General features: G+C 38.6%; 1 protein-coding gene across 1 annotated transcript in view; it reads right to left on the bottom strand.

Annotated features, from left to right (window-relative positions):
• Positions 1–3315: 3315 nt before the first annotated feature.
• Positions 3316–12161, bottom strand: part of LOC101855633 (tolloid-like protein 1) — a gene marked incomplete in the record, with an annotated part of 127460 nt that continues 118614 nt past the window's right edge. The window contains 4 exon segments of the mRNA XM_013080728.2: positions 3316–8514; positions 9543–9615; positions 10372–10549; positions 11777–11957. Coding sequence (XP_012936182.1) covers positions 8350–8514; positions 9543–9615; positions 10372–10549; positions 11777–11957 — 597 coding nt within the window.

Below are 12161 nucleotides of genomic sequence, written 5' to 3'. Positions count from 1 at the left end.
ATTTTTTGGGCTCCGCGCTTTTTACGACCATTAAAAGACATACTTGTGTGTGGATTTTACTGAAATCATTGATTAAAGGCAAAACAATTGTAAATTTTCAGTTCCCAAGGACTCTCAAGCTTTGGAAGTCACCAAACTTTGGCGGCCATTTTCTCACTAATTTTACCTCTGAAACCAGGGGACCCCCCCACGTCTTTCAATAAAAAATATCTTGATTTCTACTAAAAATAGATGGGTTTTTTTTTGGTCAAATGTAAGACATAAGAACAAGCTTTAAGATGATAATAATATCATATTTACATAGGCCTACCCCAAAATCCACGAGCGCCTGATTTCAGCGCGCCGTGACACATATATGCCTGTCATAGGCTTAAAAAAAAATATTTCAGGACCTGCAAATCTGTTCACTGGGTTTATGTTTCTTTCTGTGCATGTTTCGCTACGTGTATGCTACTAGACTTTATTTTGAAAAACTGCAAAATTTTGTTTGTGTTTCCAGTTCTCCTTATGTCTTGTTTTTGTTTTTTTTTAAATTCTTTTGAGATGTTGTTCCCTGTTCTTTTACCATTACTCGTGACAACTGGTTGTGGTTTTTTTTTCTTTCTGCCTGTTGTGTCAATGTACTTCTTTTTCCTGAAAAATGGGTGTATTTGGATGGTGTTTTCTGTCTTTCTTTTCCGTAGCTCTTTTAAAGCATTTGCATGACCTGTTTGTCTTTTCAGTTTCTTTGTGGTCAAGGGTGTGCTTGTGTTCTACTGTGTGTGTGTGTGGGTGCGTGCGTGCGTGCGTGCGTGTGTGTGTGCACATGCACGTGTGTGTGTGTGTGTGTGTGTACGCGCGCACGTGTGATTTGATTTCCATGTTGGGAAGATTATTTGATCAAGTATCCCTATCGTTCTACAGGGTCAAAGCAGCCGGCTTCCTTAATTACAAAAACTGTCCATGTGTTTCCCTAGAAGTACAAAGTTCTATCTGCTCAGTACCTTATACCTACTTTTGAGAAATTTAATGTAAAAAATGTTCAGTTTCACAATATGTCAAGATTTTTCGAATGCAATTCTTTGAATATCCTGATAGCGGCTCCGAATAATCTTACAGTTTTGATTGAGCTGATATGTATTGGTTTCTGACCTCATGGTCTTGTTAACTCAAAACAGCCAAAAATGTCAGAACTTTGTCATTTGAAGGTGAAACTCTCACAGTGCATCAGTGTCGGCTCATGTTGAATTGTGGCGGATGTGCACGCACCGTATACTACGAGCCAACATCTCCATCAAGCTTATGGCTTATGAGATCCTCATTAGAAGGAAAAACACACAGATTTTTGAAAGAATAATTCTATTTTGTCATATCCAACTGTTTGTTTATGAATGTCTTATTTAGTTCTATTTAGAATCTATTTCCCACAGTACTACGCAGACAATTGTTTTATGTTTTTATTTTGTTCGCAAAAGTTAACAGATCTTATTTGCAATATTTTTGTTGTGTTGATATACTTGTGTGATGCATTTAAGTTTTTGTATTTTGTTCGACTTAAAAACTGGAAAATGAGTCATGTCTTTCTTCAATCTCCTCTTCTGAAAGAGACATTCTCAGAATATCGGGGCATTCTATTAACTCAGTTAGTTTCATGACGGACTATGGGGTTGGTTTGCCCTTGTTCAAATCTCAGACTTGTCTTTCTTGCCTTTGGGTCGTTTTATGAAATTTTCAAGGCTGTCAACCCATTCAGCTCGATCCAACTGGAAATGGACTTTAAATTTGGAGGTCCTACCTTTCAAATGATCTAATAGTGTCGATGAGGGCGTAATCCTATAGTTTCTTTTGCTGATTAACTTTCACAATGTATCTTGAAACTATGGATCTTCTCTTCAATTCTCAATCTCTTTTGTGTGATCTCCTGCACTGAAGAAAATGGTTGAAAAGACTGATGGACAAATTGGCTGAAAGAAAAAGGACTACTTAATAAACAGGTGAAGAGATTATAATCTTTTGAACTGAAAGAAAAAAATGAACAAACTACTTAACAATTAGATCTAGATGGAAAGATAGATCTAGCTTTATAAAAAAAAAAAGAAATGTATGTCATACAACTGAATGTAGAAAGACTGAGCTGACTAAAAAGTGTAAAATACAGACAGCTGAATAATCCAGCATGTTGTTGCAAATCCTTACGGAGTTTGTGAATGTAATTTAAATAATGAGATGTTTGCTCTTGTGTCACTTGTTATGTTATATGTTACCTGTCTCTTCATGCATTTATCTGCTGCATTCCTATGGATGTTTTGTTTGTTATGGAGATGCCAATAAACAACAATATTTTATGATGATTTGGTGCAGTTCCCGTGTCTTTTATTGTGTGCATGAGATATTTTGTGAAGTTGGAAAGATTGCTGTGTGGTTCTGATGATGTTGAAACAATTTTTAGAGCTACTTTTCGGTCGGTGTGTATGGGCGCTCTGGTGTGGTTTGCTCTTTTTTTTTTCTTATGAAACATCTATCATCCGTATCTCTCTTCCTTCTTTTTGGTTTGTTACACTCTTGTAACACCTCTAATCTTTGGCATTTATATGACCTAATTGTGTTGCAAGTGCTGTGAAATGATTTACTTAAGCAAACTAAATAAACCCTTTCTTTTCTTAGTGGGGTTTCAAGACCAGAAGACATCTTTTTGGGGGCTTTTGACTTGACAGATATGATTTCTTTTTAAGTGGCACATTACTTCAGAGCAATAATTTTCAGCCGATCTTTCCTCAGCATAGCTAAAGGAATGGATTACAAACTGGGCACAGGGTCGAATCCAGTAACATCAGTTTCCTGCCTCTCATTATTGGGTCTCTGGTTGAGTTCTAGACTCGTATGCTTTAAAGTGAGCATGCTATCGCTCAACCACAGACACCCCCCCCCCCAGGGCAGTGCTACTGACTGAAGTATCTAACATGTTCTTATGCACAGTAGAATTATTAATGGGCTGATTTATCAATGTCATACTCATACTGTGCTGGAACAACATAGGGGGAACTTCTGCTTTTTCTTTCCTCATCCTTACTATTGTCTTTATCCTCTACTTCTTTTGTATGTTTGTCACTCTCTTGTGAACTGCTATTTACGATGTCCCTTGATAGTTGAAGCAGACTTTATGCGGTTGAGGCTAGAGAGGTGAGCAGAGTAAGCCTGATTCCCTGTTTGGACTTTTCTGTTGACATCCACCCCTTGGCTATCATATGACCTCATGCAGTTGCGAGCGCCGTAAAACATTAAAAATACTAAAACAAAAGACCCCTCCCTCCAGAAAAGAAAACATCAGAACACATGTTTTGGACTACATTGATCTGTATTCGACAGTACTTCTAATTTACATTCATATATTCACACTCAGTTACCAGCCAATTTTCGATGGGCTTTTTGTCATATATAAATTATTTGTACATCAGGTTCAATTCTCATCGCTGTACCATTATCAAGGCAGGCACTCTCACATCTGAACTCTTTCTTCAGTTTAAGGGAACTTTCACATCAGGAAGTTCCACTCATTTATTTCCTTCTTTCTTTCTTCCCACCCTCATGACAAGGCTACTATCTTGGGAATAATTTAGACGCTTTTCCTTGAGTATATAAGGTGCGAATTTCGGACCAAAGAAGAATTTCATCAAGTATCCCCGTCTTTCTTCTGAGGTGTATCTCTAGTGAGCTCCTGTTGGAGTCGTCGACCTCTCAAATGATCTAACTTTTATCGACGAGGGAATTAAACGTTTACTACAAATACTACAACATATTTGTAACCTACAACCCATACCCTTCGTCTGATTTATTAACACGTGCCTCTAAAATGAACTTTTGTTTCCACTCTTTTCAATTCCTTGAGTAAATTCCTTTCTGTATAATTAATGATTCGCTCCTTCCTTTATGCAGGTTTTTCCTCTCTCCGCCTTTGTTCTTTACTTTTTCCACAGCGCTACAAGCCCATCCATCAACATCCCTCACAACTTTTACTTCTCAATACATTGCCATCGTTTCCTCCCATGGGCAATTAGCAGGTGCTATGGTGTAAGTCGTCATCTCTCTTCCTTTTCTTGTATACTACTCTCTGGTAACACCTCTAATCTTCAACACTTGTGACTTATTTGCGTTGCAAGTGTTGTAAAACTCTTATTAAGACTAAAAACCTTTCCTCCCACCACTTTTTCTTTTCCCAAAAGCCAGTGTGTCAGTCACATTGCTGACAACACATCCCAGAGTTCAGGTTGAGAGGGCTCACGATGAGAACAGTACAGCAGACTGAGATATACTATGCACAAGTGCGAAAAGTATTAGCAAAGAATAAGTGCAGTTCATGAACACAATGTTTTTTTTAGTATGAGTACACACATCGATCCAATGACTGAACAAAAGTAGCAAAACACATGTTCAATTCAAAGACATAGATTGATCGGCCTACGTGATCAAAACGAGTACAGCAAAATGTGAGGCCTCTATGACGCAACCATTAAACAAAACAACATCCAAATATCGGTGAGTAAAACAAAAGTTTTTATGCCATCTTCTGTTCAAGTGGGAGTAAATATCTTGTGTGACTGAGAAAACTCAACATCACAACCTAACAACAGAAACAAATTCACAATATTCAAATAATTATCTATTGCTATGAAAATACTGAATTACATTACACATTAGGTGGTTTCTGCACTTCATGCCTGTAAAGAAGAGATTGATAAAACATTCATCAGGTGACAAAGATACAACAATGGGAATTCAAAAATCTCATTTGAGCCTCCGTGTGTGTGGAACCACCTGCACGGTATATACCTCAGCACTTGACAACACAGCAGACACAGCACAACAAACACATTCATAGACACACACACACACAGACACCTCGATGTACACAGACAGCACAGTATCTGCTCACGTGACACAGCAGACATAACACATACAGATACAGACACACTCACAGACGCACACAGTGACAACATTGATGTACACAGACCACCACGATATACGCGTACGCTCACACAACACAGCTGTCACTCAGAACTGGGGTAATAATGCAACCAGCCCCCTCTCCTCCAAACCAAAGTCACAAAGACAAAACAGACTTATATGTGGACAGGAATTAGTCAACACAATGGTCCTGCAACTATTGCCAATTCAAACAATGTCTCGTTAGGATAGCCTACCAAAAATGCAGGCGAAAGTTTTTTACACATTCATATTTTTCTGCTTTCACAGATGATAGGGGTGAGTAAGGATAATAAAGAGAATAGAGCAACAACCTCTGCCTGTCTTCCTCCCCTCTCTCTCTCATTGTTTCTTTCTCTCTTTCTTCAGTACTTGTCCAGTTTTGAAAACAACTAGCTCATTTGAGGGCATTGGAACATTACACAAGTTTTTACAGAAAAAATTTAAAATGAACACAGACATGAGAGAATAAGATAAGAGTAAAAACTCAGATCTTCTAAGAACAAAGCATTACTTCCTTAATACTCTTGTAAAAATAAATCTAGTAGCCTGTGCACTTGTGGACTAATGAGGACAAACAATTTTATGAAACTTCAAAGGCAATTTGAAAAACGGCTCTTGATCCAGTTACAGTCGTGTGCAATGTAAGCATTATGTCATCATCGTGAGAGAGAAAAGTAATACTTCTTGTGTAAATTCACCTCAGCCGAATAACCACCACAAAAACGAAAACCAATTTTATTACCCAAGTCTGGAAAGTACACTCTATGAAGTATAAAATCTCTCCAACTGAAAAATAATTCAAACTTGAGAACTTAAAACCAACTAGATCGCCAGACTAAATCTGGAATTTGGCTGGTAAAATTACTTCAGCTTTGGTCAGAAAACAACTGCATTTAAAATGACTTAAAGTTATAAAGCCGTGTTGAAGGAAAAAAGAAAAAGTAAAGTTGAGAGAGTAGTGACAGGTTGGTGTTTGAGCAGGCTATCTTCTTTGACTTTCACGGTCAAATACTTCAGCACAGACATACACATCATCAGATATGCAATACACTCTCAACCAAACACTGACTTACACACACACACATGCACGCACACACATACACACACATACACACTCACTCACACACACACACACACACTCACACACACTCACACACATACACACACACTCACACATACACACACACACTCACACACATACACACACACACACTCACACACATACACACACACACACTCACAACAATCAAATGCACGAATATGGTTACATTTAATAAACAAACCATTGTACATTTTAGTACCCCTATTTCACACTGGTAATCCATCTCAAATAAATGAAACATCCATTGTTCAATTGACAGACAGACAGACACACAGATAGACAGATAGACAGACAGACAGACAAGGCAAAGTCTGAGAGGACAAAGCCGAGTGGTGTTTTGATCACTGCGTTCTTCAACACTGTATTGCTGGAGTTCGATTCTCTCTCCCTCTGTTCTCTAAGCAGGTGACTCATAACAGACACAGAATAACAATATCACAATAGTACGGCCCAGACCTCGCACCGTTGTGGCCAGAGCTCTCCACACAGGGGCAAATACCATCTCCCTCTTCCCACTCACACGCAGCACAAGGAGCCCCATTGGCTTGGTTTTTTTATGAGTGGACATGATTTGGCAATATATGTATACCATCAGCTAGCTTTTCAGATGTACAAAGCCCAAAACATTGAATTAAAAAAATATATAATTGCAGTTTCCTAATCTGTGGTATCGGTTGTATGTGCTCTAGAAAAACTTGTCGAAATTCAACTTCTCAAAGTTGGAGAAAGTAAGAAAACATACATAATGTAGGAACAATCGTTATTAAAAGAACGGAATATTTTTTTTTCTCACTCTTGAAAAATTTTGCAATCTGACTTTCTGGGCTTCGAACAATAGAATAGCTTACAGATGATACAGATTTTGTGCGTTTAATCCCCCTCACTCTGTCTGTTCCTTGAATACTATGGAAAGTTCAAAGTATTCACTTTCTAAGGCCAAACGAAGAAATTAAAAACAGGGAACAGTTCTTGAATTTGAAACATTTTGAGTTCCAAGTCATAACAATTTTTTTTATAACACCCTAGGATATTCGTACAATAAAACCCTTCTAAAAAGATAGCAAATTTTATACTTTTGCTGAAAAGAGTAAAAGGTAGACATTTTTTGGGGTCTTCTGTAAATATTTGAGTATAAACAGAAATTGAGGAGACTCTTCACTCAAGAAGGTCAATCAAAAACCTATTTCCTTATCATTGAAATACAAAAAGTAAGGTTTTTCCCCCCCAGATAAAGGGTCATTTTTAAGCATTCATCATTACTTGTTTTAAATATTTATGTTTTAAAACAAATTCTTGAATTGCAGTGACCTTGGTGATAAAATGCTCTAAACTTCACCATGAAGGAACCATGACCAGCTTCATGCGGACATCATAAAGCACATTTCGTTGATAACAAATTAAGCTAAAAGTAATGCTGAAGGCTGAAAGTACCATACATAAAAACAAGTGAAGAACTTTTTTCCTTACTCAAGCAGAAGCTACAACACTTAAAAAAATAACCCAGCAGCTGCCATAGACTTCAATATCTCATGATTTCATGAACTAGAAAGGTGACTTTTTACTCAATGCACAGTATTAATAATAATCTTTCTGGTCACTTTTATGATGATTTCTTTGACCGGACCCTAGATCAAATATCCGACCTAATAAAGCTAACATGAAAAGGGGCACTGCTCATCATAAATATATTATGCCTTTGTATAATCAAATGAACCTGTAATCTTAAAAAGCACTGGCTTTTAAGGATTAGACAGAAGTTTAAATGAAGCACAGTGCTGATGTCACGAATAATGGCATCTAATTTATATTCTCAATTCTCAGTCACATTCCCCTCCCCAGCATAAAAAATTGATAACATTTTTTATTTTCTCCCCCCCCCCCCCCCCAGAAAAAACTCCCAGTACTTTAAAATGGAGATATTTATTTGAGTTGGCTGTTATGAATGCAATTCTTCATGGACACAGACTTTTAATATACACAATTCTGTATTTCAATCCCACAGCAACAAAAAAAAAGATAAGAGAAACAAAATTAACAAACTTACAATATCCACATACTTAAAAATTGAACTCATATGACATTGGTTTTCTTGATTTTGTTTTTAAAATTTTCATATAAAACCCCCCCAAACAAACTGGGAGAACTGTATCGCATGTATGACATGTTGAAAATAAGCATCAGGACCTCCGTGGTGCTCAAATTGAGCACATGGTTTGTGGAGGTCGAAGGTCATATCTGCTCCTGTGTGGGGGCTGGCACTGCAAACCCCGCGCCCTGCCCTTCACTCAGAGAAAGTCCCCCTCAAGGTCGTAGATATCTTTGCCCTCTACGTAGTCGGGCGGGGGCGTGGCTAGCTGGTAGGAGGCGCTGAAGCCTTTCCAGTTGATGGTGTCATCCGAGCGGAAACGGATCAGTAGATACTCAGTGCTGGACGTGATCGGTTCTGGGATCTGTGTGATGACAAAAACAACGCAATTTCTGTCAGAAACATAACAAAAGCTGAACCTTCTCTACCGACCACCTATCCAAAAGGACCACATTTACCAGCGAACACTTTACACTTCCTCCATACGTATTTTTATATCATAATGACACGGTCCAAAATGACCACTTTTCTCCTTGATAATGGGCGGCTGTCTTGGTCAAGTTTAGCTGAACCCACTAAACTTATTGCCTACACACTCATTTAGCAGTCAGCTCAACTGCATTTAATAGCACTGTTGTTAAGCCCATAGAACATGTTGTAGAGCATGGATATGCGTTAGATAAATGCAAGCACTATCATTATTGATATGATTATTATGTCTATGATGAACGTTAAAACAACAACAATTTACTATGTAAACTTTCATACAGAAAAAGTTGGTAGTTAAAATGCACCTATATACTGATAATACATGGATAGAAGAAAAAAATATAGACATAAACAGACCCACTAACAAGCAAAACAAACACACACTCACACACACACAAACACACATAAACACCCACACACACTTGTTCATTGATATACCCACGGTCACATGCACACACATACAAAAAAATACAAACAATATGTGTCACAATGCAGTAGAATCAGGCTCTCTTCAATTTTTGGGTATGTGGAGTTATTGGCATCATCATAAAGCTTACTCATTTGACTATCTTTCGCTGAAAAAAACAACAACACATCTATCTTGAATAGAAGTCGAGATATTTGCGATTGAAGGAGGTAGGGTCGCCTGATTTCAGTGGTGAAATTAGCGAGAAAAAGTCCTTGAAAATAGACAAATTACATATTTTGTGCCTTTAATCAATGTTTTTCAGTAAAATTCACATGGAATTGTGTTTTTAAATGGATATTAAAGGTGTAGATCACCCCAAAATTTTTTTTTTTTAATGTTCAAACTGGCCGAAAAATGCTGATTTCTCGGATTTCAGTACTTTGACGAGTGCCTGATTTCACCAGGCTGGCTCACAAATAATATTGTAAACATACCTCTCCACCACAGAAGTTTCCTCGAATGGGATCCGTGTCCTTCAGCCCGTCGTACACTGTGACAACGTCATATCTGTGGACGCACAAGCAGAGACAAACCTTAGACCTTGGGACACACGCTGGTTTTTGTTTGTTTGTTTGTTGCTTTTTTAAAAAATCGGAAAACAGTTTTTGACATCTACAAAGGTTAAAACAATTGTCAAAATTGAATTAAAATCATGGTTTATCTAATCTCTCTGTGTTTCTCCCTCACCTCCCTCCCTCCCCCATCTCTTTCTTCTTCTCTCTCTCTCTCTGTCTCTCTCTCTCTCTTTCTCTCACATAAACACACACACACATAAACACACACATACACACACACGCGCACAATCACTCTCTTTGTCAGTTTCCCATCTGCCTGACAAACACATACACAAAAGTATTTTTAAAAAATCCACTGGAATTCTTTGTTACTTACCTATACTTTATGGGGTGGGGATATATGTCTGCACGTGCAGATGAATGTGTGTGTGTGTGTGTGTGTGTATGTGTGTGTGTGTGTGTGTGTGTGTGGGTGTGTTGGGGGTGAGCGGGTGTGCATGTGTGAGTGACTGTGCTTGTGTATGTATGTGCGTGTGAGTGTGTGCATGCACGCATTAGTGTGCGTGTGTGTGTGAGTGAGCGAGTGAGTGTGTGTGCGTGTGTGTGTGTGTATGTGTATGTGTGTGTATACATGCCTGTATGTGTATGTGTGTGTATACATGCCTGTATGTGCATGTGAGTGAGCGTGAATATGTATGCATCTGTGTATATGTACACATACAATAATCTGTGAGCGTCTGCTACTCACCCACACTCTGCCTCATCCTCGAGGTCAAAGGCCGTGAACTTGAGCTGTATGCGGTGACCTTCCTTGGCCTGTATCTTCCACTCACAGTCCTCCCTGTTGTCGTAGTGGTGGTCCCCGTAGCGAGCATGAGAGACCAGGGACTGAGGGGCGGCAGTGGCTACAAGATGGGCTCCACACACTGAGCGGGACAGAATACAAGTCAAAGGTCAAGTCATTATTCATACGGTCGCTTTTAAGCACAAGTGGGCTAACCAGAAAAATGTTGTTTTGAGAAAATCAAAGGTAAAGTTTTTGAACCCTTGTTCAGTTTTTTTAAAAGACAAGGAGAGTTTTCTCTATAGCCAAACAAATATACACACCAATAGAACCAAACTTCTCCAATAGGTAGGGCAATGCCAACTTTTGGAGTAGGTCAAGATTTCTGAAAACGCACAAAATCTGGGTTAGCCCGCTTGTCCTTAAAAGCGACTGTCTTACATGTAGTATAGTCATAGGCTTGTATCTGTTTTAACCTTAACCCAAAGCTCACCCCACTATTTTTCCATAATTCACTGGAAGTCTATTCAACTTTTCAGAAATATCAGCCTCTCGTGGGACCTCAAATGTACCAACCGACCCCATAAGCACTGAAACATTACTCACCATTTACACAAACATACACATACTCACACACATGCAAATACACACAAACGAAAACACTCACACACGTAAACACACACAAACACATACACACACAAACACACACCACACACAAACATACTTGCATTCACACATATGCATACATGCGTGCACGCCCCCCCTACCCCCCTCACACACAGGTGCACAAACACACACACACACACACACACACACACCCACATACACACACACACGCACACATTCACATTCATGCACACAAACACACACACAAAAAGTTGACAGTGAATTATATTATATGTGTAACACCATGGTGGAATCAGGCGCTCCTCAATTTTTGGGAATGTGGAGTTATTGGTATCGCCTTAAAGCTAGTACATTTGCCTTGCTTTTGATAAACGAAATACCCATTTATCTTGAACACAAGTCGAGATATTTGCAATTGAAGGAAGTGGGGGTCGCTTGGTTTCAGAGGTAAAATTAGCGAACAAATGGTTGCCAAAATTTGGTTATTTACATAGCTTGAGAGTCCGTGGAAACTGAAAATTTACATTTTTTGTGCCTTTAATCAACGGTTTTCAGCAAAACACACACCGAAATGGGTTCTTAAATGGACATAAGTGTTGAGCCAAAAAAACAAATTTTTATACAAAACTGCCAAACCGGCGGAAAAACGCCAATTTTTTCAATGTCATTATTTTGACGAGCGCCTGATTTCACCACGCTGCCTCATATATCTCTAACTAAGTGCCATGCCACCATTCCCAACCTGTATCATGTTCAGCCTCAAATCCCTTGCGCTGTACCGAGGCATCGGAGAAGAAGAGCATGAACATTCTGTTCCCACTGGAGGTGACTGGCTCAGGCACAAGGGCACCGCAGAACTTGCCCAGGCTTCGGGCGGTGCTGTCGTCTCCGTCAAACACCACGACGTGATCGTACGTACATTCCTGGGGTGGGGTATCCACATAAAGGCACATAACATTATGGTTATTACCATCATCGTCATCATTATTATTACTGTAACTATTATATTATTACTTTTATTATTGTTCTTGGAATGATAATTGATATTATTATTGTTTATAAATATCATTATTAATATCAGTAGAATAATGATTATCATTATCAATAAATGTTTTTTTTTTTCTTCA

The sequence above is a fragment of the Aplysia californica genome, unplaced genomic scaffold (assembly GCF_000002075.1).
Source record: "Aplysia californica isolate F4 #8 unplaced genomic scaffold, AplCal3.0 scaffold00097, whole genome shotgun sequence".
Lineage (NCBI taxonomy): Eukaryota > Metazoa > Mollusca > Gastropoda > Aplysiida > Aplysiidae > Aplysia > Aplysia californica.
The sequence above is the reverse complement of the archived record's forward strand: the minus strand, read 5'-3'. Positions and strand labels throughout refer to the sequence as shown.